This window comes from Astyanax mexicanus, chromosome 2 (assembly GCF_023375975.1).
Source record: "Astyanax mexicanus isolate ESR-SI-001 chromosome 2, AstMex3_surface, whole genome shotgun sequence".
Lineage (NCBI taxonomy): Eukaryota > Metazoa > Chordata > Actinopteri > Characiformes > Acestrorhamphidae > Astyanax > Astyanax mexicanus.
The window spans coordinates 19,392,559-19,419,093 of NC_064409.1; the positions used below are offsets into that span (position 1 = coordinate 19,392,559).

The following is a 26,535-nucleotide window of genomic DNA, read 5'->3' on the forward strand; positions in this document are numbered from 1 at the left end:
CTCATTATTATTGTAATGCTGCAGTAAAATTCATGACTCATTAGGGAAGATGATCAAGGCAGAAATGTAATCATTTCAGAGAAAGTCTGTGGAGATCTGGCTGTCAGTCTCTTCTGCAATCAGCATCATAAAGTGCCTACGGAAGAGCAGTGCGGTATTTCAAATTGTAAAAAAGATTTCTACTATACTGTGGGCCCTATTTTATTGATCCTTAGGCAAGCCATCGACCGCACACAGCATGCAACTGGATTTAGGGTGTGTCCTTACTATTATAACGACGGGAAAGGTACACCATATGCAGATAGAATCTTAATCTTGGATGTGTTTTATGTAGGGGTGTGACGAAATCTCGTGGCACGAGATCTCGCGAGATTAAAACGTGCCGATTTTTCTCGTCAGGCTTAAACCTGTCTCGCGGGAAAAAAAAAAGTTAAGTGTGGACTTTTTAAGAGGGATCTGTCAACCCAGTAGCGATAGCGATATTTCGTGGTGGCTGAGCAGTGAGAGCAGCTCTCAGCAGAAGAGGAAAATTGAGGCATTTGCATAGAAGATGCTTCTGCTACTTTTAAGTTGTATATCTGGCTGCATTTTGGCTTTCCAGTGGAAAAAATAAACGGTAACAGAGTGACCAACAAGACACAAACCAAATATAAATACTGTAAGAAAATCGACACGTGACTGTTTCATAGGCAGGTGTACTAATCCCTTAGCTCTGTACTGTATTTTAAAAAATGGTTTGTCTCTGTTTGCACTTCAAGCATAGTCTTAATATGACTGGTTATGGTTCTGCATAGTTAAATTGCAAGAGATTTAGGAGAAAAAACACAAACCATAGGCTTATTATGACTGGTTGTGGTTTGCACTTATTGTTTGCACTATATAAGACCTAGAAAAGTTTTATTTGTATTTTTTATTTTTATCTCTTTTTCTTATAGAATCAATGTGTGAGATAAACCAGTCTGTTAAGTGTGTGTTATATGATTTTGTCAAAAAAAAAAACAGTTAAAAAGTATAAAAATAGTTTTCAAGCCATTTTTCATTTTTGACGTTTTTTTTTAAATGTTATTGTTTATTAGTGTCTCGTCACACCCCTAGTTTTAGGCGTAACATGCACTCTGACTTTGGCGGATTGCTATTTCAATAGTGCAGCTTCCTGGACGTGTCCAACACTTCCGTAAAAAGTCAACTACCTATATCGCCACTGTTTTCAGTCAGTGGCGCACGCGTCTTTTTCGTTGCCAACATAGCAATACGCCAAAAAATGTACCTGAACACACCAAAATTTGAAACAACCACGTTCATCAGCATAGATATGTCCATAAGCATCATTGCTATTTGAACGATGGAGGTGGAAGGTGTGAAAATAGACATTCATGGGGTGTAAGATCGTTATGACAATCACAACGTGCCTTGCACAGGGTTTACAAAAGCTTGTAAACATCTGCACCATTCACCATTACTCGTAAAATCAAGGATATTTGTACCTTTGCTGCAGTAATGCTGTGTTCCATTTGACCTAAAAAATGTCAGAATTTGACAATTGTGGGTAATTGGTATTGGTACTGATCATATGCTTTCTTATCCATATCGTGGATATCACCAGTGCTTAAAGAACACTAAATAATCTGTACATTTCCTTACAGCGTAAGGAGTCCTAGTCCTGTTAAACTGTTCGATTTACATAAAAAAAGTGAAAATCACTATGCTGTACATGAAGTATTTAAAGAAGCTACACAGCAAACAGCACGCAACTTGATTTGAGGAGTGTCTTTGCTATCATAACGACAGGAAAAGTACACCTTACGCAACCATGGGTGTGTTTTGGGCGTAACATGCACTCTAACTTTGGTGGATTGCTATTTCAGTGGTGCAGCTAGTGTACATGGACGTGTCCAACGTTTCTGTAAAAAGTTGACAGTTCACTGCCTAGAACTGCTACTGTTTTGAGTCAGTGGCACAGTTGTCTTTTCTATTGCCAACATAGCAATATGCAAGAAATTTACCAGAATTTACAGACCCCCATGCTCATCGTAGAAATATACGTAGATATATTCATAAGCACCATTGCTTATTTAAACAACACAGGTGGAAGACATGAAAATAGGCTGTAGAAAATAGGGTGTAAAATAGCAATGACCATCACAACGTGCCTTTCACAGGGTGTGAGATTGGGCTCTATATGTTCAAAGGTTTGTTAACATCTGCACCATTCACTATTTCTCTTGAAATCAGGGATATTGTTCCCTTTGCTGCAGTAATGATACACATGAAGGAATATCTGAAGAAGCTGCTGCTTCTATCACTGCTGTTACTTCTATTACTGCTGCTTCATGTTCTCCTACTATTGCCACTACTATACTACTGCCAATACTAATATGATATGTTTATTACTAAGACTTGTACTACTGCTACTACTACTTCCAACACTACTGCAACTACTAAATATATTTGAAGTCACGAACACACACTCTGTAATAAAACAAATAATGAAATATACTATAAAAATAAAAAAATAATACTTTTTCCTGATTACTTTTATTTTCACACTATTTTACTTGACTTACTATCTTTATCTTTGACAGTGTTGTGTAAACTAAGATTTTTTAAATTGATGTTTTATTTCATGATGTCTCTTAATATTAAACTCCTTAATTACAGCAACTTTTAGACTCTTTGGCCCGTTTTTCTGCGGTACAACTGCGCACCCTCTCCGCTTTTAGACTCTTTGGCCGGTTTTTCTGCGCTACAACTGAGCACCCTCTCCGCTTTTAGACTCTTTGGCCCGTTTTTCTGTGCTATAACTGCGCACCCTCTTCGCTTTTATACTCTTTGGCCCGTTTTTCTGCATTACAACTGCGCACTCTCTCTGCTTTTAGACTCTTTGGCCTGTTTTTCTGCGCTATAACTGCGCCCCCTCTCCGCTTTTAGACTCTCTGGCCCGTTTTTCTGTGCTATAACTGCGCACCTTCTTCGCTTTTAGACTCTTTGGCCCGTTTTTCTGCGCTATAACTGCGCACTCTCTCCGCTTTAAGACTCTTTGGCCCGTTTTTCTGCGCTACAACTGCGCACCCTCTCCGCTTTTATAGGCTTTGGCCCGTTTTTCTGCGCAACAACTTCACTCTCGCCGCTTTTAGACTCTTTGGCCCATTTTTCTGCGCTACAACTGCACACCCTCTCTGCTTTTAGACTATTTTGCCCGTTTTTCTGCGTAACAACTGCGTACTCTCTTCGCTTTTAGACTCTTTGGCCCGTTTTTCTGCGCTACAACTTCCCTCTCACCGCTTTTAGACTCTCTGGCCCGTTTCTGACACCTAGCGTTCAAACTTTGTATCTCACATTATAAAAACCTGCTTAACAGCGGGCCAACTTTCATTTTATTTCTAAAATATCTCGCGGGCCGCTCCAAAAAAGGAAATGGCCCACAAATGGCCGGCAGGCCGTAGTTTGGACACCCCTGCAATAAATGAATTTAACATTTCCTATGACAAAGGTGGATTCACAGAAGCAGCACATGATGAAGGAGAAACATCTTAAGATGGGTTTTGAGGAAAGAAACTCTAAAGTAGACTAGAAAAAAATGATGGTAGAAAAAGTTCCACAATTCCATGCATCATATTTCCCATCTATATCCAGTGATGGAGGCCAGATAAGCTGCGTATCATACACAGCGGTCTGAGCTGAGGATTGGAGCTGAGGATTTGGAGCTGTATTCAGATGTATGGGTGTTTGCTGATAAAGAATATGCAGCATTTTGATAAAGTTAATCCTGCATGCGTTATGTCCCCTCTTTACAAAACTGAGGAAAACAGAACGCTGTGAAGTGACCTTACACTCTGTCTGAGTGTGAAAAAGCTACAAATAATACAAAAAAGTCTTATTTATAAGACTTAGATAGTATATGTTCAAAAGGGATCATGTGTGGAAATATTGAGCGACACTTATTTATACAGTTGTGATCAAATTTATTCAACCCCCAATGCTGTGAAGGGTTTTATGGAATTCAGTGCACATTTGTAATTGTGTTCATAATGAAATCTTACAAGGACTTGTTAAAGAACTAAATGCAACTAAGATAGCATCAATTGTTTTTGTCATAAAGTATTAAATGGCCTTTTTGTGATTTCTTCATTGACACAATTATTCAACCCCTTTACGACTACCACTCCTAAGAACAGAGGTTCATTCCAGTGTTTTCAATCAAGTATTGAAAACACCTGTGGATGTCAACGAGCAGCAATCAAGCATGATAAGCACCAATTAGGCAGATTTAAAAGGACTGTGATACTCAGCTCCTTCTAGACACCTAATGGTGTGTTTACAAGCATGGTGAAGGCAAGAGAATGGTCCCAGAAGACAAGAGAAGAGGTTATTGCTCTTCACAAGAATGGCAATGGATATAAAAAGATTGCGAAGTTGTTAAATATTCCAAGAGACACTATCAGAAGTATCATTCGCAAGTTCAAGTTAAAGGGCACAGTGGAAACGTTACCTGGTCGTGGCAGAAAGAAGATCCTGACCGCGACTGCTGTGCACTACCTGAAGCGTAATGTGGAGAAAAATCCCCGCGTGACTGCTAAGGAACTGAAAAAAGACCTGTCAGATGTGGGCACTGAAGTTTCAGCTCAGACGATAAGGCGCGCACTGCATAACGAAGACCTCCATGCCAGAACTCCCAGGCGCACCCCCTTGCTGACTCCAAAGAACAAGAAAAGTCGACTGCAGTATGCCAAAAGTCATGTGGACAAGCCACAAAGGTTTTGGGACAGTGTACTGTGGTCAGATGAAACTAAATTAGAACTGTTTGGGACAATGGACCAGCGCTATGTTTGGAGGAGGAAGAACCAGGCTTATGAACAAAAGAACACCTTGCCTACTGTGAAGCATGGCGGGGGGTCAATTATGCTTTGGGGCTGTTTTGCTTCTAATGGTACAGGAAAGCTTCAACGTGTGCAGGGTACCATGAATTCCCTTCAGTACCAGGAGATCTTGAAGGAAAATATGATGGAGTCAGTCACAAACCTGCGGCTTGGGAGACGTTGGACCTTCCAACAGGACAATGATCCGAAGCACACATCCAAGTCCATTAGAGCATGATTGAACATGAAAGGCTGGAACATTCTAGAGTGGCCATCGCAATCACCAGACTTAAATCCAATTGAGAACCTCTGGTGGGACCTAAAGAAGGCAGTTGCAGTGCGCAAGCCTAAGAATGTGACTGAACTGGAGGCTTTTGCCCATGAAGAATGGGCTAAGATACCCATAGGTCGCTGCAAGACACTTGTGTCAAGCTATGCTGGAAAAGGATGTACTAAGTACTAAAAAAATAATGTCACTAGGGGGTTGAATAAAACTGATAATGATGTGAGCACAGAAAAGACATTTGTGGTTATTCCATCATAAATATTATGTTATATTTGTCTAATTTATAAGTGCCTCTTTGATATAATTGTAAATAAGATGACTGAAATGATCAAAATCAATGTCAAACTGGCCAAAACACTTTATTTCAGTGGGGGTTGAATAAATTTGATCACAACTGTACTTTATCACTTTCACACAGAAAGCTTATCTCAATTTTTGATTTCTGGCATAATGTCAATCTAGCAGTTGTTCCTTACATTATCTTAACATTTTATGATAACTAAAATTCTAATCAGACCAGTCACAATTATTACCACCGACTGCACTGTCCACTGTGGGTGATAATGCCTACTTCCATAATTTACAGTACTGCCTTGCCTTGAGTACACTGACCACTGTTCAACCTCACTCACAAGATAACACCTCACAACTTCCCAAACCACTCCCCATGTATGAATTTTACCAGTCAGGTTGTAAGGAGCAGTTAAGCCACTCCACTGAAGTACAGCTTTGTAAAAGAGTTTTAGTTTAGATCTCCAGCAGCATTAGCATTGGCTGCTAACCACAGTGCTAGCTCTTTTGCTGTACAGAGGCGAGTATATCGGACTCTAGCCTGCGCACTTGTCTTGACTCTTGACTTACTACTATGCTATGACTTTTGGCATCCACATGTATTTTTACTATCTGAACACAGTTCATTTTTTTGTCCAGGAAAATTTAATTCTTCTATTGGCAATGCTTGCTGTTTTTCTTTTGCTCGCTCATCCTCTCTCTCACTCTCTCTCTCTCTCTCTCTCACTCTATCTTAATTTGTTGGTGCTGTGAGTCTGGCGCTCTGCTGGTTTTGTTGGTGCTGTAGTGAGGATGAAGTTGTCAGGGTTGGTGGTGAATGGATGACTCATGCTGTTATAGATCCTACACCGCTCAGGTTTGTAAGATTGTGTGCTGGAGTGTGATGTGCATGAAAACTACACTGAGGTGAATCACACAGGTAGTTTATAGTAACATACTAAAAGAAGTGTTACTATGTTAAATATCTATAGACAATATAAAAAAATATAAAATTTAATATCATATGCACCCCAGCAGATTAGATACAGTCTTGATTAATTCAGTACATAACTATCTATCTATCTATCTATCTATCTATCTATCTATCTATCTATCTATCTATCTATCTATCTATCTATCTATCTATCTATCTATCTATCTATCTATCTATCTATCTATCTATCTATCTATCTATCTATCTATCTATCTATCAGCTTAAATCAACATTAATTATCACTAACAACTCATAAATAGAAAAGTCAACAGTGGCCTGTAGTTTGCCAAATAGTGATTCCACAGTAAAAAAAAAAAGTCGCCACCTGGATTTAACTAAGCAAATGATCAGGGGTTGCTGCAGCTGGTAAGATAGCCAATGTGGCCAAACTTTAGACGGGTACTCTATTTTGAAAATACTTATCAATTACGAGTTGTATGATTTTGAAACAGTTTTTTGATATTCCAATATCACTCAAACCTGCCAGAGGCCCACAATGAGCTGACAGCTACATGTCTAAGACATGTAATACACTATTTACAACATCTGTCTGTGTCTAACGTTCATTACAAAACGCTGCCAACAGTTCACTGTCTTCAAGCTGAGCACTGGCATTTATACTGTTATTATATATTATATATTATATTCTTATTATTTAGAAAATAAGAAATGATTGAAATAAAAAGATGCTTTCAGACCTCAAATAGTGCAAATAAAACAAGTTTATATTCATACAGTTTTAAGAGTTCAGAAATCAATATTTGGTGGAATAACCCTGTTTTTTAATCACAGTTTTCATGCATCTTGGCATGTTCTCCTCCACCAGTCTTACACACTGCTTTTGGGTAACTTTATGCCACACCTGGTGCAAAAATTCAAGCAGTTCAGCTTGAATTCCCCTTGATTATATTCCAAAGGTTTTCAATTTGGTAAAATTAAAGAAATGCATAATTTTTAAGTGGTTTCTTATTTTTATCCAGAGCTTTATGTCTGATACGGACGTGTACATTCACACGTACAGCTCCATTGGTAAACAAGTGTGTGAAAGAGGCTTAATAAAATGCAACAGAATAAGGAGTGCCATAAGTAACAAGATGCTATCCTAGAAATTCAGTGTACAACTCTGTCTCAAACCCAAGGATGGGATCAAGGCTGGGTTATAAGACCTGCACAGATGAATGTAAATGTATCTGTGTCAAGGTGCAGAGAAGGGGTTCATGGGTAAGCAGGATATAGCTTGCATAGAACATAATGTGAACACCTCTAAAATCTTAACTAGGCAGTGTATGAACCACAACCCAGCTTTAAATAATGCAAAAACCCTGTAATACACAGCATTTTATAGGGTCTTAAAATGCTGCATTCCTGTCTGCAAATTGAATATGTGTATGCCCACAAAATGTACATGAATCCCGCCAACTTTAAAAAGCCCTAGTCAAAGCAGTAAACTAGTGACAGCAGCTGCTTCGCGAAAAGTGTTGTTGATACTGGAAAGCAGCTCATCACCTCCAGAAAGGTAGCTACGTAAAAAAAAACAGACCTCAAGGCCAAAGCTGTTACTGTGCCAATGTCTACAAAAAGTTAACTCAAACCAATCACACAACGAAGCAAAAGCTGTGGACACAAATTACGAAGAAACACATAAGAAATCATTTAGTAACTTAAAAGTGCTTTCTGCAAACTGAATAGCTTCTCAATTTGTGGATCATCCACACCTTCCCTCACCCACAATCACAGGCATTGTGAAAAAAACATGTCCTGCTGAGAGCATACAATAGCTTTTTAAAGAATATGACCGGAGGTGAAAAAAAAATCAGTGCCAGAATGAATATGGTTTTGTTCCTTTCCTGTTGCTAAGAAAGCTCTAATTAGCTGAAACCAAATTGAATGAAAAATGAATGCATTATATACAAACCTAAAAAAATTGTCCAGCGCACATTTTTGTATATGCTTTAAGAGACCACCTCCTGGAATAGTTACAGTCATCACATTTGTATATGTTTTAAATGCATCTCAGACCACCTCCTGGTTTTAGGAATAGGATTGTACAGTCATATAAAAAAGTTTGGGCACCTATTAATCTTAATCATTTTTATTTCTAAATATTTGGGTGTTTGCAAATACCACGATGAGCCCATGATGGCACTCTTCAGAGGAGATTAAATACCTTACATACCTTTTCTCATGATTGGATACACCTAGCTATGAAGTTCAAAGCTCAATGAGGTTAACAAACCAATTTTGTGCTTCAGTAAGTCAGTAAAAAGTAGTTAGGAGTATTCAAATCAATAAAATGATAAGGGTGCCCATACTTTTGCACCGTCAAATTTTGGTTTAATGCATATTGCACATTTTCTGTACAATAAACCTCATTTCTATCCTGAAATATTACTGTGTCCATCAGTTATTAGATATATCAAACAGAAATGGCTGCTGCAAACACCCAAATATTTAGAAGTAAAAATGATTAAGATTAATAGGGGTGCCCAAACTTTTTCATATGACTGTATCTGTATTAATTCACCTGCAACTCCCAATATACAGTGTTTTAGGCAGCAAGCTTTTCCTCTGTGCACACTTCCTCCCATGATATCCAACTAGGTTTCAAGCTTTAGGGTTTCTAGCATTACTGTAGGCTTAGCCTCTATTCTGTTCTGAACATGCTGTTTCGAGCTGGTTTAAAATGAAAGAAAGGTGTGTGGTTCTCCTGAGCATTTTAGTGATATATATTTATATGTTTTTTAGCTCCACTGTAAAACATTCCACACTGCAATGCAATGACTGTAACTAAACTATTTTACTGAATCAACCATCTGAAAACTCTTCTAAATGCTGCCGGATGGACAGTAATGTCCAGTAATGGAACCATGGTTAAAACAAAGACTTTGGAATAACTTACTAAGGTCCGAACTCTTGCGTGGCATACATTTTTTAATTCTATTTGCTATTTGGGCTAATTGGCCCCTGATTAGATTGATCTTTTTACATAATGTAGTTTCTGTGAAAAATAATGTCCACATATGTGGACTTTAGTTTTATATTTTGATAGAACACATTAAAGTCCAAATTAGTAATAATGTGCAAAACTTTTGTTTTGTGCCTGAACACAGCAGCATTTTTTTGCCTGAGTGCAAAACAAAAGCAGGAACAAAAATGTAACATACTAATCTCTTCTGCCTCCACTAGGTGAGAGTATAATGGCCTCATAAGAGGACACCAGGCCCTTGTAGAGCAAAATTTAGTGTTGTAGTCTAGACAGCCCAAAATGTGTCCTTGGAGGGTAAAATAGTTGATTTTAATAAAATATGCCTGCATCAGCTCTAATCTAATCTAAGACACTGGATCATCTTTTCCCAATTAGGCTTATTCAATATCATCATGTATGTTAGTTACAGATTCAGGATTTTGAGAGTACTATTCTACAAAACTCTAAACTCAAAATGAAATAAAGCTTTTAATATTTTGTCAAAAAAAAAAAAAAGAGTTCAAACCTCCATCCTCCGTGCTGCACATAGCTGAAGGCTCCATCAATGAGACTGGCCACAAACTGGCCAGCTGTGATGAAGAGCGTGTTGACGGTGACCAGCTGTCCTCTCAGATGCGGCGGGGAGGCCTCGGCGATATAGACTGGAACCGTCATAGAGCTGATCCCTGCACAGACACAGAGCAGAGATGGAGATTTAAAATATGTAAAATAGGGCAAAAAGGATTTCTCTAATTGGAGCTCTACTCTCATTAATGCACAATCAGGGATTTCAGCTTGATGAAGAAAAGGCAGCCCCAGCACTTCGGGGAACATTAGAGGAATCACATGGAAGTGCTACTTTATTCCTAAAGTTCATGGACAGAACTCAAGAATTAAGACAAAAGTCTGTTATATGAAGAAAATTAAGTTTTTTTTAAACTTTTCACTCAACAAATCAAAATCCAATGAAATAAAAAGGTCAGTGTGGGGAATTAGAGCTTTGTGTTCTAATAGATGTACTGTATCACTAAGGGGTGCAGGAATATATTGATATATCAAAGTATTCCATTGTTTTTGCAATACCGAATTGGTTCTCAAAAGCACAGCAGGTATTAATGATTAATAAAGAGTTTCAATAGTTTTAAGCAGCAGTTTAGCTGCTTGATTTCTGGGTTGGACCGAGACCAGATCATGTTTTTACCACATGCGAACCACACTGGACCGAGACCAAAATCTGCATATTGGGCGGGGTAGATTACGGCAGAGGTTGTGGTAAAACTTGGTGGCATAACAGTTCAAACCTGACCATCTTCAAATACCACTGTTCTAAAAGCGGTGCTGAAGATTAGGAATATATATCTTTGCTGCTGAGTGGTGATCTGGAAGTTAGGTGTGTTTAAGCACATTTCTGGCATATTGCTATCTTGGCAGCAGAAAACACAGGTGCTCCACTGACTGATTAAAACCCTGACAACAGTCAACCGTCAGATGTCCATTTGTATCTTATCTGCGCATACACTCCCGCTCATCACACACAACTTTTATATCAACAATTAACAGAATACAGAATAAGATAGCATTGATTTTCCGGTAAATGATCTGCTTACACACCTTCACAGTGTGAACACATTGAGAATAACTCAGTTGAGAAGCGTAGAAGCACTGCGCTGTTAAAATAACAATGCACCAAAGTCAAACTGAACCTGACTCTGAAATGAAATGGCAAGTGACATGCTGATAGACTTATTTCCTGTTAAGCCCAAAACACAGCCATGATTAATTAAGAGAATTAGCACATGCCTTTTGCGTGTTTTAAGTGGTGCAAGGCATATTTTTTGCAATACCAAACACACACTGGCACGCCCTAAATCAAGCTGTGTGGCAAGCAACCCCATACTACTGTCCCATTACTTTTGGCATGCTCATGCATATTGAGCTTATATCTTCACATATTCACTTGTACAGTACAATGAAGTTCCTCTTTTTGCATATTCTAGCTTAGACATCTGGGGTCAGAGCACAGGGTCATCCATACTACAGCGGCTCTGGATCAGAGGGGATTAGGGGCCTTTCTCAGGGGCCCATCAGTTCCAGCTTAGCTGACCTGTATATTGAACCCACAAGCTTGTGATCAATAACCACTAAGCCACCCCTGCTCCACAGGTTAAAGGTGTGTTAGAAAAATCAAAGTATCTAAAACGTCCGATCAAAATTCAAGAGTTCCATCATTGAGAATCTTCTGGGAACCCCCCACACCTGCTGTACACTGCAAAAAAACTGGCTTTTTAGACCTAAACAGCCATGAAAGTATAGCTCATCCACAACCAATTACAGAACAGCCCAATCCCACGCCTCCATTTGGATGTAATGAAAGGCTTTATTTGAGAGCAAACACATTAAAACATTACGAGGGCGCGGAGCTCGGCCCCGGTGGAGTACAAACGTGATTTATCCCAAAATGAAAACCATTACTCGCGGAGGAGGCGGGAGTGGAATTCTCGCTCTTATTAAAAAGGCTTCTCCTGAAAATGTGTCCTCAGGTTGGGTAGACGGAGGAGTCGGGCCCACAGCGCTTTATTTTTCCTTGCCACTGTGTCACCATAAAATTGGCATCTCTGTGGTGCTGCTCATGAGAGGCGTGGACCTGTTTTTCCTGTAAAGCAGCTTTGTGACAACCTTTGTTGTAAAAAGCGCTATATAAATAAAATTGAATTGAATTGAATTGAATTGAATATGAAACGGACCAAAGCGCCTCGAGGCGATCAATAAATCTCATTCAATTTATTAGTCTAGCCATGCACCTGCCCATTAATCTCTGAAACATTGAAAGTGTGTCACGACACTGACGGCGTGTCTCGTTCCACCAAAAAAAGGGGGCCTCTGCCACAGCGGTACAGACAGAGCTGGAAAAAACTCATTAACCCCGAGAAGTCTATTTTCAGAGTTTATTTTTCCACGTCAATTTGATTTAATTATATTAGGGAAGAGCGGCAATTAAAATAATTCATCTTGATTAATCTAATTATTTTGTGTGGCTAATTGTAATTGATCACATTTTGTCTAATTACTCGAATTCGACTCCAAAAAAGTTTTTTTTTTTTATGACTGGGCTTTAAAACAAGGCCAAAATAAACGTAATCAGAATGCAGCACAACTTTTATTATAACTTTCACAGGGATTAAGCTTAGAAAATTTTAAATGGCGATTTTCCACTTACTGAAAGGAAAGTGTAATCCCTTAATCCCTTTCTTGGACACTAACCCTATATATATATATATATATATATATATATATAAGTTTTCTCCTCACTTTTATCAGAAACATTTAGTGAAGGCAACAAGGTTGATGAGGAAAGTGCAATCAATTATTGCATATGCAGATGCTCCGATTGTCATGTGACAGCAGTATGTAAACTTATCACGTGATCAAGTATTAGGGCTGGCCCGAATAGCGTTTTTTGAGCTCCGGATATTCGGCACTGATTCGAAGCGAATATTCGAATATTCGTTTTTAAAAAAAGAGGTAAAAAAAAAAAAAAAAAAAAGCAAATCACGGCCCCTTTAATCCACTGAAAAATGTTCAATTTGCTCTGACCGACGAGACATATTCACCCCGGATTTTTGGTGTTTTTATCCCGGATTTTTGTGTTTTCACCCCATATTTTTTCTGTGTTTTTAGCCCAGATTTCTTTGTGTTTTCATCCCGGAATTTCTGCTGCCAGACACCGCGGCTTATCCGCTGTGTAAGCAGGCTAGGAGGCTGCTGCTGCACAGTTTCTCCGCTGCGCAAGCCAGCCCAGTAAATTGCTGTTTGTGTTTTCACACTTAGGCTATTTGCTTAAAAAAACAAACAAAAAAAACGTTTGTTCAGGAAGTATTTTATATTCTTAAACATTGTTGATTATATTAGAGGACAGTCATTGTAAACTGTACTTGGTCTATTTCGGTTAAAGGATTGTGCAGGGCATATTACTGATTTTGTATTTTTGCACTTGGGCTATAAGCTCAATATTAAATATTTCGTTTGTTTAGAAATTATTTTATATTTTTAAACCATTTTAAATTATATTAGAGTAGAGGAAAGTCCTTGTTAATGACGTTATTGTACTTGGTCTATTTCGGTTTAAGGATTGTTGCAGGGCATAGTCTTATTACTGATTTTGTATTTTTGCACTTGGGCTATAAGCTCAATATTAAATATTTCGTTTGCTTAGAAATTATTTTATATTTTTAAACCATTTTAAATTATATTAGATAAGAGGAAATTCGTTCAGACATCATTTTTGTAGGCCAGGCTTTTGTAACCGATTTAGCCCCTACTGTTGCCACATTACCCCTTACGTTTTATTATATAAATCAGTTTCGAAGAGCCTGCATTTTTTTTTATCATGTATAATAGAGGTCTGCGCGAGACTGATTTTTAAACCCACTCTTCCACGCTCCCGCGTTTCTGTCTCGTTACCGCTCCGCAAAAAAATTGCTTCTTTTAATCCCGCGCCCGCCCGCCACATACACATTTCTGCCGCTCCCGCCCCACGTTCCTAATATAAATGAAATAAACTACATTTAATGCTTCAAATTTACTTATATATTTATTAAAACAGCAGCGCTGAAAAGTGCGGTCCCGTTCCTTACCCCAGTCCAAACACCATCGGTGTGTGCGTGTGTGTGTCGGTCCATCCTGCGCGTTGAGAGTTTTCTTTAGGTTTTTTTTTTTTTTTACAATTATTACAGTTTTCTTAACTATTTATTAATTTGCTCCCGCATCGTCTGGATTAAACTCCCGCTCCAGCCAATAACAGTTCAGTTCTGTCCCGCGCGCAAGATATTCTGACGGGACCTGCGAGAACAGAAGTGGTTAGAGTGAGGTGGAACTCTGGAAAGGAGAAAAAAAACGAATATCCGAATACCAAAATTAAAAACCGAATACCTACTCAACGAACGAATATCCGAATACCCGAATATTCGGGTCCAGCCCTATCAAGTATATATATATATATTATCCTTAATATAACAGATTTCCAATTAGACGAGAACGTCAAGAGAAGAATTGGTGTCCAACCAGTCATGCTCAACCTCCTCTAATTACAGCACAGAGGTGTCACATTATTTTAAGAGCAGGGACTATATAACTATACTCTTGGCACAAAATGAACAAAATGAACATTTTATTTTATTATTGTATATGATATATAGCACACCCCTAACTGAGATTTTTAAGAAATACAAGATTTTTTGTCAGATTCGTAACAGAAGTCAATGATCCAGATCCAGAATGTCACAATACTAATATTGCACTCCAGATATCTCCATATATCCAGGATTAAAGTAAAATGAATGATACAGATACAGATATAATCTATCTATAATAGATATATAATGGGAAATGAGAACAGTGTGATTTTTTTTCTTTTGCTAAAAACAGCAAAAAAATAGTACCTTGATGTGATAATTAGGGATGGGTGACATGGCATGATATTTCAGGGCATAATATCGTTTAAGATATTAAAAAATATATATATTTATATTGGCGATATTATTGCAGATGATACAATATGGCACACCCCTAATAGGGACTGTGAAAAAACCCTCGACTACTGCTAAGTTTTAAAAATCTGTTTGTCAACATGTATCCCAAGAATCTCTAGAAATGTCCAACCAAGTGTTCATCCTCATCCAATTACAGCACAGAGGCGTCACATCATGCTCAGATGCTACATGCAAATGATATCAGAGGGAATCTCGGATTTGCGATAGAAAAACAAACAGGATAAACAGTGTTTTGTCTCAGACAGTCTGGGATGAAGACCTACGCTTTCGGGCGGGTGGGGGAGTGGTGTGTGCGTGTGTGGGGTTAAGGGGGGTTGCAGTGGAGGAGAACAAATGTCTACATGATATTTACACAAGAGAACAAACAACATGTGTTTGCCCAGATTCATCTGACAGGGCCGCGGCATCGCTGCTGCTATAAAGTCTATTAATAGCCCGGCTCACTGCTTCCTGTCGCTGCCGTTGCCCAGCAGACAACGGACCTGTTGCCATGGGAACCCCTCGCTGCCTGCTCACACGAGGTTAATCAATACGTGGAGACGACAGCTTTCATTGATGTTTCATTACACTTCTGAGAAGCGCGGCCTCGGCTCGCCGCACGCCCGTGATGTACAGTAGGCCCTGATCCCGGTTAAACTCGCCTCAGCGTCCACTGTCTTATCCTGTCCTCTGATGTTGACTTTAGTTAACCTGGGATGAGTTACATTCATTTTCATCATCCGCACTCCACAATCCGCCTGATTGAAGGAAACTGCTTTCAGACTGTGTAAAAAACTGGAAATCCACGTCTTGAAGAAATGTGACAAGTTGAAAGCTGCTGGCACAACCTGGAACAAATAGACCCAAATCAAAGTCTGCTTTGAGGCTTAGACATGCTGTTATAACTGTAATTCATGTTTCTTCAACAGGAATTACACTCACTGTCAAAAAAACTTGCACCCTGAAGGAATCAACCCGCAGGAAGGAAGCTTGGTGGGTAGTTGTGTCAGACTGCTATGGAGTGATCTACAGCTCTGGAAAAAAATAAGAGACCACTTGAAAGTGACGAGTTTTTTTGATTTTACCAAATTGAAAACCTCTGGAATATAATCAAGAGGAAGATGGGTGATCACAAGCCATCAAACCAAGCTGAACTGCTTACGTTTTTGCACTATTTTGCACAGTGTGTAAGACTAGTGGAGGAGGACAAAAACCAGGGTTATTCCACCAAATATTGATTTCTGAACTTTTAAAATGTATTTTCCAAAGTTGTATATGGAGATCAGAATGGAGTCCTGCTTTTGTCTTGAAGGAGACGTCACACATCACATGTCCAGAAGACCTGATGTCATGGTGCGAGGTGCAATTTCTATTACGTCTGCAAACAGTGGTAATGCCTTTTTTGAAGGCACAGTTGAGTGCACAGTTCCACATACTGCAGCCGTCTTAAAGAGACCCTAAACCCTAAGCTATATTTTTTAAAGTAGCAAAACTTGAAAAAAAAATTATTTTGTTTCTAAACTGAAAGCAAAAGCATTTCTGAGTGGAGAAGGGATAAAATAATGTGTTTAATGGTATCAGTGTGCTGGAACGACCATCCCTGCTAAGCCTAATATATTCATTCTAAAAACTGGGGTGTCAGGTTGCATTTTGCGGGAGTTCTTCTGGCCACGTCACATGTCTTTACGTACTTATGTCACATGTACAGACTCTAAAAGAGGATCCGGCTCAGTTTTACTGAATGTGTGCAGTTGGTGGAGTCAGTGGAGACTTCAGAAGAGGAAACTCAGAGCTCAGTAGCTCATTCACTCATAGTAAAAACAAAGTGTGTAGTTGAGGTGAAGTTTCAGACTGACCACTCTCTCTCTCTCTCTCTGATTGAACATAATCTGGAATCGGATTCATCCACTCTGAAAGGAGACCGCATCACACCCGCCCAGGTTAAAATGATTCTTCCTCTTCAGCATGCTTGGTGCAAATATCCATTCTCACCAGAGAGAGCCCTAAATCCTAAAACATCAGCTTTAATTAATAGCTGAAATGTGTTTAAGATTTAAGATAAACCTTTACTAACCTTTAAAAACGCTTTTATTGCCATTATTTTCACCTCTGCAGCGCCCTCTCAGTTTCAATTACACTACAGCCGAGGATGATGATCCTGCCCTGCCCTTAAACCTATACATCACCCGGTGTCCCTCCCAAACTATTTCAAATTTGGGCTAAAGGGGAAATCAGCTAAAAACAGATGGTTTATTACCCTTTAGGAGCTTTGATAAAGACTAAAAAATGGGTGATGTATGGGTTTAGGGTTGGGGAAGGATCATCATCCTAACCTGTAGCGCATTACACTTTAACTTATCTGAAGAACAGGTAGGAGATTAGCTTATTCTGGCCTGGAGCTAATGATGAAAAACTATATTCTACACTGGAAAGTGGGTATTACTATTCATACTGTAAATAAAAAGAGAACGAGGACATACAGTCACAGTACTGCATATTATAGATAGATAATTCCCAAATCAACACCCATATCTAACACTAATAGCAGTCTGCGCAGCAGCTGAGTACATGACTAAATGGTTACAGAAGGCAAAGTTGTGTGTTTAGCAGTGTGTGGGCAGGAATGAGCTCATTTGAGGCAGTCTGAGAGACACTGTATGCGGTCTTCATAATGTAAATCTTATTATAAAACTCTGCACTTTTGGTTATTCTCATGCTGTGCTATCAACACAGGAATCTGGACTGAAATAATTACTTTTCCCAGGGTTATTCACAGCCTGCTTCTTAACTCTCATGAATGTACTCTTATGAGGAGTATGCACTGTAATGTACTGTACTGTAAATGATTACAGTCTAAAATTCCTTTTAATCAATTAAAATGACTTTTATTTTGTTATCCAAACAATTAAACACAAGTATAACTAACCATCCTGCTTCTCTCTGTCTAATGATGTGAACTGAGTATTTTTTTTATTAAGGCAAATATATATTACAGTCTATTTTAATGCCGTGCGTCTTCATCGTATAAATAGCAAAAGCAAAGCCACGTATGTACAGTATATATCTACACTGATTGACCTTTACATCAACAATAAACAGAACACTAAATAAAAATAACACTGCTGTTCTCGTAAATGACCTGCACGCCCACCTTCGCAGTGTGAACTCACAAGTCAGTTTCCTCTGCTGAGAAGCGCAGAAGCACTAAGCTAGAAAAATACCAATCTGCCAAAGTCAGAGCACACCTGGTTCTTAAAGGGAATGGCAGAATGGCAAGTGACGTGATGATTAGTTACGCACAAAAACAAACCAACGATTAATTAAGATCATTAATACATATCTTTTGTGTGTTTCGAGCCATGCAAAGTGTACTTTTCCTGTCGTTACGATAGCAAAGACAACACTGACATGCCCTAAATCAAGCTGTACGGTGGACCGGTGACAGCTCTCCTATAGATAGCTAAAAAAAGGGCCCCCAGTGTCTAATTAGACCAAACCATCTGTAATCATTTACGTATCAGCCTGAAACATAACTGCATTGTGCATTTTTTGTAGCAATATAAAAAATGTTATGGTCAGCAAGAAATATACTAAATATACTAAAATGTCATTTCTGTATCATTAAAGACTAACTTTTTAAACAGTCATATACCAGTATAGCTGTACAGGTAACACACTGTGATGTTCTGGCTGTTTCAGGCGAGATCTTATACAGCATTGGATTGGGTTGAATTCATTTTAAATCCTAATCTTATGTACAGGATCAGAAAATGTGGCACGGATGTATGATTTAGGGCTGGAAGGTTAATCAAATTTAATTTGGTTTAATATGTTTTAATATGATTTTTAAAATGGAATAATGGAGATTGTACAACTTTCCAAATATAGAAGCTGCCAGAGTAATTCTCAGTAGATAGGCATTTGCTTCAGTCATAATCATGTAAGAAACTTTTTTGTGTGGCACCGATTTTCACTGACTTCACACATTTCCTGAACTGAAATACAAGTAGGGTTATATTTGCACTGTGCTTAATATAAAAGCTGCATGTAAGGTTGAAGGGGGCTGCTTAATATTCGTAAAAAAAAAAAAAATACAAAGAAAATAATTAAATAAATAAATGTAAAGGAAACAAACGCTTGGAAATCACTTTATATTATATTGTGCTATTTTTTTTTTTAAACAACAACAACAAAAAAAAAACTAAATCATAATCGAAATTTGCTCACTTATTTCAATGTTCTTTTTTTATAATATCGCCCAGCTGTAGTAGGGCTGCACAATAATGAAATATCAGTATGACATCATAAACATACTGTATCTGAACTGAAATAAATCAATGTATTGTGATATAGATTTTAACAATAATGTTCTAAATCACATGAACTAGCATATTATATATTTAGTTTTGCAAGCCTGTATCAATTTTAGATAAGTATTTATATGTAAAGGTTGCTGTCTTTTCTATAGCATTTATATTAATCATATTAATATCATAATTGTATTGTTTTGTTTATTTTTAAAAGCTTATTGGTAGTTATACTAACATGAGCTAGTTCCAGCATGGTTGTTTGTTTGATTTTGTGTTTGGAGAGACATGTCATCTGCTGGTGTTGGTCCACTGCGTTTTATTATCAAGTCTAAAGTCAGTGCAGCGCTTTTTTTTTCCAGAAAATCTTACAGCACTTCATGCTTCCCTCTACTGACTTTCATTTTTCAGCAGGACTTGGCACACTGCCAAAAGTACCATTTGATTTTATATAATATTTTAACCCTTGTGTGGTGTTCATATTTTTGTTACTCGTTTACTTTGTTACTTGTATTTAATTCAGCAAAATTAATAATTTACATTAAAATGTTTTATGCATGCTTGCTTCACCTGAATTGCAAGCAATATAAACAGCTTACATGGTTAATATTTGCCCTTTACCTTTCTTATGTTACATTTCTTTCAAAAAGTGCTACTCTTTTTTTTATTAGTTTTTTAATAAAATGTAAAAGAGAATTAATTTAACTCGAAAATGTGTTTTGATATATGTTTTTCACAAAAAATGAGCCAATGCCAACGAGTTTGAGTTAGAAAAAATATATTTTTAGTATCATTTGATGAAACTTGAAAACGGGTCCCACAGACCCGAACACCACACAAGGGTTAAAAGAGATAAACAACTAATTTAATTACTGAAATAAAGTAACTTTTCAATGATATTCTATTTATTTTAGATGCACTAGTATGTGTAGCTATTATCATTTAAATATCATAGTTCTATATCTATCAAGTTCTTGCCAACACACAGTCCTATTGTGCACAGACTGTATAGGGGGGGTTTTAGTGTTTAATGGACAGCAGGCATGGCCCTATTGAAGAGGTAGACCCCAACTGCATCCTGTTATCAATGACACTCAGACACAGGCTTTAAGGCAGGAGGGCCGGCGGTGGAGTCCAGCACAGCCATCGCAGCCCCCCCTCAGAGCCACAAGGCACGAGCCCATGGTTGTAATGACGGTGGGCCGGCCGCGAGGACAGATGGCGTAACCCCTCGTTTGTTCACGCTAGCCCTCCAGAAGTCCAGCACTCTCCTTCTGTTTAAAGCTTCTGCTGAGCAAAGGTCAGCTCCTGCTTTTACAGATAATCAGACTCACTCTGAGACCTGCGTTTATCACACAGTGCAATCAGCAGACCTGCAGACCGTCTGATAGTGGAGAAGAGACTGTAAAAAATGGGTTCTCTCACACCGTGGGCCGTGGACCACCCTGTAGGAGTCCGCAAACCAGTCTCAGGTGGGAAGGAGGCAGTAGTCTGTATGAGCCAGTATCAGCACTTTAACAGAGCAATTTATTTCTACACATATATTAAACTCTTCTTTTATCTTATAATATAATAGCAGAAAAAAGGCAATAGCTTTTTTTTAAGAAGCAATTCACTTTTGGTAGTTCAGAGGAATGTCAAAATAACACTGTTTTTAACCTTCCTATTATCTTTGGGGTCAGTTTGACCCAATTTAATGTTTAAAGTCTCTGAAAAAGTTGTTGACATTAGTTTTGTTATTCATATTTATTGTCTTTTCTTAATTTGATGAAGAATTTGATGAAGTCTCTCTGTCGCGCTCGGCATGACTTTAGTTTCCACCCATTCTTGTTTTTCCGCCCGTTCCTGGGCTCCCTATCTTCTTATAAGTGTGTTTTTCCCTGTCCATATCCCAATTCCCTAGCCGGGGTAGCAGTAGAGTATTGGACTGGGAGCGGTGTGTTTATTTATTTATTTTTTCCTCTCTACTTGGGTTGACCTGCTTTGAGATCAACTGTTACTTAAATTCATCTGAAATTAAATTTACTTAAAAAAAGCTAATGCAGAAAGTTGTGAAACTTTTTTAAAGTAAATTTTCCTCATCATTTTTCAGTGGGGGAGGGGTTGAGAAACCTTTAAGATTTTTTTTCTTTACCATTTTTTTTTTACATATGGACATTAAATTCTCATTTAAGCAATACAGAGAGATGATGGTGATATACCTATAGGACATCTAAATCATTGTTTCTTTGGACATTAATGGTATTAAATTGAGTTTAACCTGTTCTTGTCCAGGGAAGATTTTGATACAAGATTTTGTGTAAAGTATTATAGCGAGGATTAGATTGCATTGAATGACAATTGCCCTAGGCCTGGTTTGATACACAGTGATGCATCTTAAAAGGTGTAAGGGTTTGCATGGCTAAAATCATGTTACAAACCCACCCAGAGATAGTTTTAGTTCCTTTTTAATTATTATGTAGGCCTACTTGGGATACATGCAAGGACTTCTGGAACAACATGCTTTAAAAAGATGAATGTTGAGTCCTATTCTGATATAATTGATGGTATCCTTAATTCCAGAGTAGGGGTGTGCCATATTGTTTCGTACGCGATAATATCGCCAACTTTTTTGACTATTGTGAACAATATCATACCCTGAAACATTGTGCAATATCACCCCCCCCTAATTATCACATCAGGGTACTACTTTTTGCTGTTTTTGGCAAAAGAAAAATCACACTGTTTTAATTTCCCATTAAATATCTACTAGAGACAGATTATGTCCAGTATAATTTATTTTACTTCAGTTCTGGATATATATGGAGATATTTGGAGTGTAGTATTAGTATGACGACATTCTGGATCATTGACTTCTGTTACAATCTTATGAAAATTCTTGTATTTTTTAATATCTCAGTTAGGAGTGTGCCATATCATATTGTATGCAATAATAAATAAAATTGTTTTTTTTTGTTGCAGTAGGGTATTCTTGAAATACATATGTTTTAATTTAATGTTCTGTCATATCGCCAAGAATATCGTTATTGCAAAAATACAATGAAATATCGTGATATTATTTTAGGCCCATATCGCCCACATCTATTTCAGAGCATATCTTAAATTTTTTATGAATTGTTTAAAAATTCTAGATGCCATTCTTGGACATTTTATGGTGAATGGACCCAAAGAAATGCTCCAAACTGAATTTAATTTTAACATATATTAAAGTTATGACTATCCTTTCACTCCTTTCTTCTCCTCTTATGAAGAATTTATCATTTCACAGATATGAGCTTTTTTTTTTGCAATATATTCAGGGACTAAGCGATGGCCTACAGTCAGTCTTGGGATCTGGCTGTGCCTTTATCCGGATATCTCCAAAGCTGAAGGACAAGAATAGGGAAAGGTCATTCTTTCTCCTGCTTGAAGTGACCCTGATCCAGCTCAGCCCAGTCTACTGCAGCACTGCCCCAAAGGGCAGCTCACGAATAATTGGGCGGAAAAGGCTGAAACCGGAAGCCTGTGGTGAAAGTCAGCAGAAAAGGTATGACATTTCTTTCTTTGACAAACAGCCAGAGCTGACCTTTCGCAAACTGAAAATGCTAAGCAATTTGTTCATGAAAGCCGTCATGTTGATTAAGATGGACGGTGGAAAAAGACGTGGGCAAAATAATTAGAGGAGGAAACCAAACGAAATACCTGCCCGGACGGCCTAATTAGCACTGCACACCCAGACGAGGTGATAATTAACTGTTAGTGCACGGTGCGTCCCTCGCTCGGAAAAGTCATAGCTGTATATCAGAGCCATGGTAGTTTATCTCATAATAAACGCTCATCGTTTTCAGTCACAAATTCAATTAATCCCAATCTGCTATCACAACATGACCCTGATATCTATTACTCAACAGCTACAACAACATTAAAGAGCCCATACCCTACATTTTTTTCTCATATTCTGTCTACTGAGTTTATTTTTTAATTTCCTTTTTAATTACTTAGATTCCTGTGTCTTTATAGCTGATGACAGATATATAAATTACCTTTGTTTTGATTGGGTAATGTATGTACCATAATCTATGTACCATATCTACATATACCAACACCTTCGGAAATACTGCACTACAATATTCACTTTCCAGGATAGTACGGTTGCAAGAAAAAGTATGTGAACCCTTTGGGATTACTTGGATTTCTGCATAAATTGGTCATTAAATGTGTTCTGATCTTCATCTAAGTCACAACAATAAGACACATAAACACAGTCTGCTTGTAACACACAAAAATATATATATTTTGAACACTCTGAATGTTAACATTCACAGTAAGAGGGGAAACGTCATTGAATCTCTAGTCTAATGACTTTTTAAGAGCTAATTAGAGCCAGGAGTCAGCCAACCTGGAGTCCAATCAATGAGATGAGATTGTATGAGAGTTGGTTAAAGCTGCCCTGCCCTACAAAAAACAGTTTTGAGTTCGCTGTTCTTAAAAAACATCATGCCTCACACAAAAGAGCTCTCAGAAGACCTACGTTCAAGAATTGCTGACTTGCATGATGCTGGAAAGGGTTACAAAAGTATCTATAATAGCCTCTCTAAAAGCCTTGATGTTCATGTGTTCACGGTAAGAGAGACGGTCTACAACTGGAGAAAGTTCAGCTCTGTTGCTACTCTCCAAAGGGCGCCGTCATCCTGTAAAGATGAGCACAGAATGATCAATGAGGTAAGGAAGAATCCCAAATTGTCAGCTAAAGACTTGCAGAAATCTCTGGCACATGCTAACATTTTTGTTAAGCCACTGGTTCCAAAAAAACATTGCTGCACGTTTGAAGTTTGCAAAAGAGCACCTGGATGTTCTACAGCAGTACTGACTAAATATGCTGTGGACAGATGAAACCAAAATTGAGTTGTTTGGAAGGAACGCCCAACGTTATGTGTGGAGAAAAAAAGGCACAGCACACCATCATCAAAACCTCATCTCAACTGTGAAATATAGTGGAGGGGGCATCATGGTATGGGGCTGCTTTGCTGCCTCAGGGTCTGGACGGATTGCTGTCATAAAAAAAAAGAATTCCCAGGTTAACCAAGACATTTTGCTGGAAAACTTAAGACCATCTGTCCCCCAACTGAAGCTCAACAGAGGATAGATGATGCAACAGGACAACGACCCAAAACATAAACAAAGCAAATCAACAACCGAATGGCTTCAACAGAAGAAAATACACCTTATGGAGGTTAATTCATGACCTCAAGAGAGCGATAAATTCACACCAGATATCCCAAGAATTTTGCTAAACTGAAACAGTTTTGTAAAGAGAAATGATCCAAAATTTCTCTTGACTGTTGTGCAGGTCAGGGGTGGGTTTCCCGAAAACGATCAATCTTAGCGAATAACGAACGAACTAACGAATGACGTGTGTAAAGAACGAGCCAGTTCTGCGAGTGTTTCCCAAAGAGCTTCGCAACGTGAAAATTAACGAACGAGGTTAAAGAACGTCTTTGTTGACTCCTCCCCCAAAACAGCGTACTCAATCGATCCACAAATATCGATTCAACACTGCCAATATGCAGTATTTATTCACTATTACACCATAAAAACGTAGAAATGTGTTGTAATTAACAACATTATACTCCTAAAGATACATATGACTAAATAAATACTCGAAAATCCAATCTATTTTAAAACATTAAACTTATTTTTTACATTTTTAAAACTATTATTGTTGATATATATTATATTAATAGATAGTATACTAATATTATTAATAGTAATATTGATAGTAATATTAATTTATTATTATTCTAATTATTAATATTATAAAAATAATATAATAATACATATACGTATGTTCCTGTGTGTGTTTGTGTGTGTGTGTGTGTGTGTATATATAAATATATATATATATATATATATATATATATATATATATATATATATATATTACATTTTAAACCAACAGAAATATGTTTTGTACTTTATACTGTGAAGCTCCAGCTCATCCTAAATCACCATCTCAGTTGGGTTAATGTCAGGGGATTGTCAAGGCCATGCACCTTTTTGTCTACTAATTCCATTTGCGTCAATTAGTTTTCATGGTTTTAATATTAATCGACAATGTAAAAAAAAAAAAAAAAACATGGAATGAGACGTGTCCAACTTTTGACTGATATTTGCGAGCTGACACACCCCAGAGTAATTAATGTCAAGACTTCTGTCATCGCTAATCTGGATTTTAATAATTTACTCGTGGGTTTGATTGGCCAATTCCAATAGGCCCAGTTAGACTACAAGCCACAGTTGGCATTATAATATAATATAATATAATATAACTTATTCACTCACTTACTCACTCGTCAACCGCTTTATCCGTTAAGGGTCGCGGGGGGTGGGGAGGGTGGGGGAGCTGGGGTGCTTGGTGGCTGGAGTCAGCTGGCATCGGGCTGAAGGCAGTATACACCCTGGACAGGATGCCAATCCATCACAGGGCAGACAGACACAGACAGACACACAGACACATTCACTCACACACTCAAACCTAAGGGGCAATTTTTATCCGACATCTAATTAGCCTGAACTAATTTCTTTGGACTGTGGGAGAAAACCGGAGGACCCGCAGACACGGGAAATAAAATAATATAATATAATATAATATAATATAATATAATATAATATAATATAATATAATATAATATTTATATAGTAATATAATTTATTATAATTAATAGTAATATAATATAATATAATAATATTAATAATTATATAGTAATATAATTGATTATATAATTAATAGTAATATAATATAATTGCTTCAAACACGGAAATTATAATTTTTCTTCCTCAACATTGGTGGTCCCTGGTGTTTAAGGTGCTGAACTGCAAGTCGAGATCCCCTAAAGAAGCTCGTTAAAAATAACGACTGGGTCAGGGCACTCGTTAATCTGCGAGCGAGTTTACATTGTACTTTAGTTACGTACGGGTTTGGGAAACACTCTTTAATTAACGATCAATCTTAAGTACGAGTTAACAAAGTTCTTAGCGTTACGAAGCTTTCGGGAAACCCACCCCTGATCTGTAACTACAAAGAAACGTTTGGTTGAGGTTGTTGCTGCCAAAGAAGGGTCAACTAGTTATTAAATCCAAAGGTTTATATAGTTTTTCCACCCCGCACTGTGAATGTTAACATGTTGTGTTCAATAAAACCATGCAAACATATATGTTTTTTGTGTGGTATTAGTTTAAGCAGACTTTGTTTGTCTATTGTTGTGACATTTAATGAATTTAATGAACATACTTTTTCTCGCAACTGTATATGGAAAGTATATGTACACATTTTCCATTATATAGAAATTT

General features: G+C 37.7%; 1 protein-coding gene across 1 annotated transcript in view; it reads right to left on the minus strand.

Moving 5' to 3' along the window:
* The window catches only part of LOC103031966 (proton myo-inositol cotransporter), a 122,141-nt gene that overhangs the window by 85,603 nt on the left and 10,003 nt on the right, over positions 1-26,535 (minus strand). Inside the window, exon 2 of the mRNA XM_007234950.4 lies at positions 9,898-10,057. Within this exon, the coding sequence (XP_007235012.3) occupies positions 9,898-10,057 (160 nt within the window). The remainder of the gene's footprint in view (positions 1-9,897; positions 10,058-26,535) is intronic.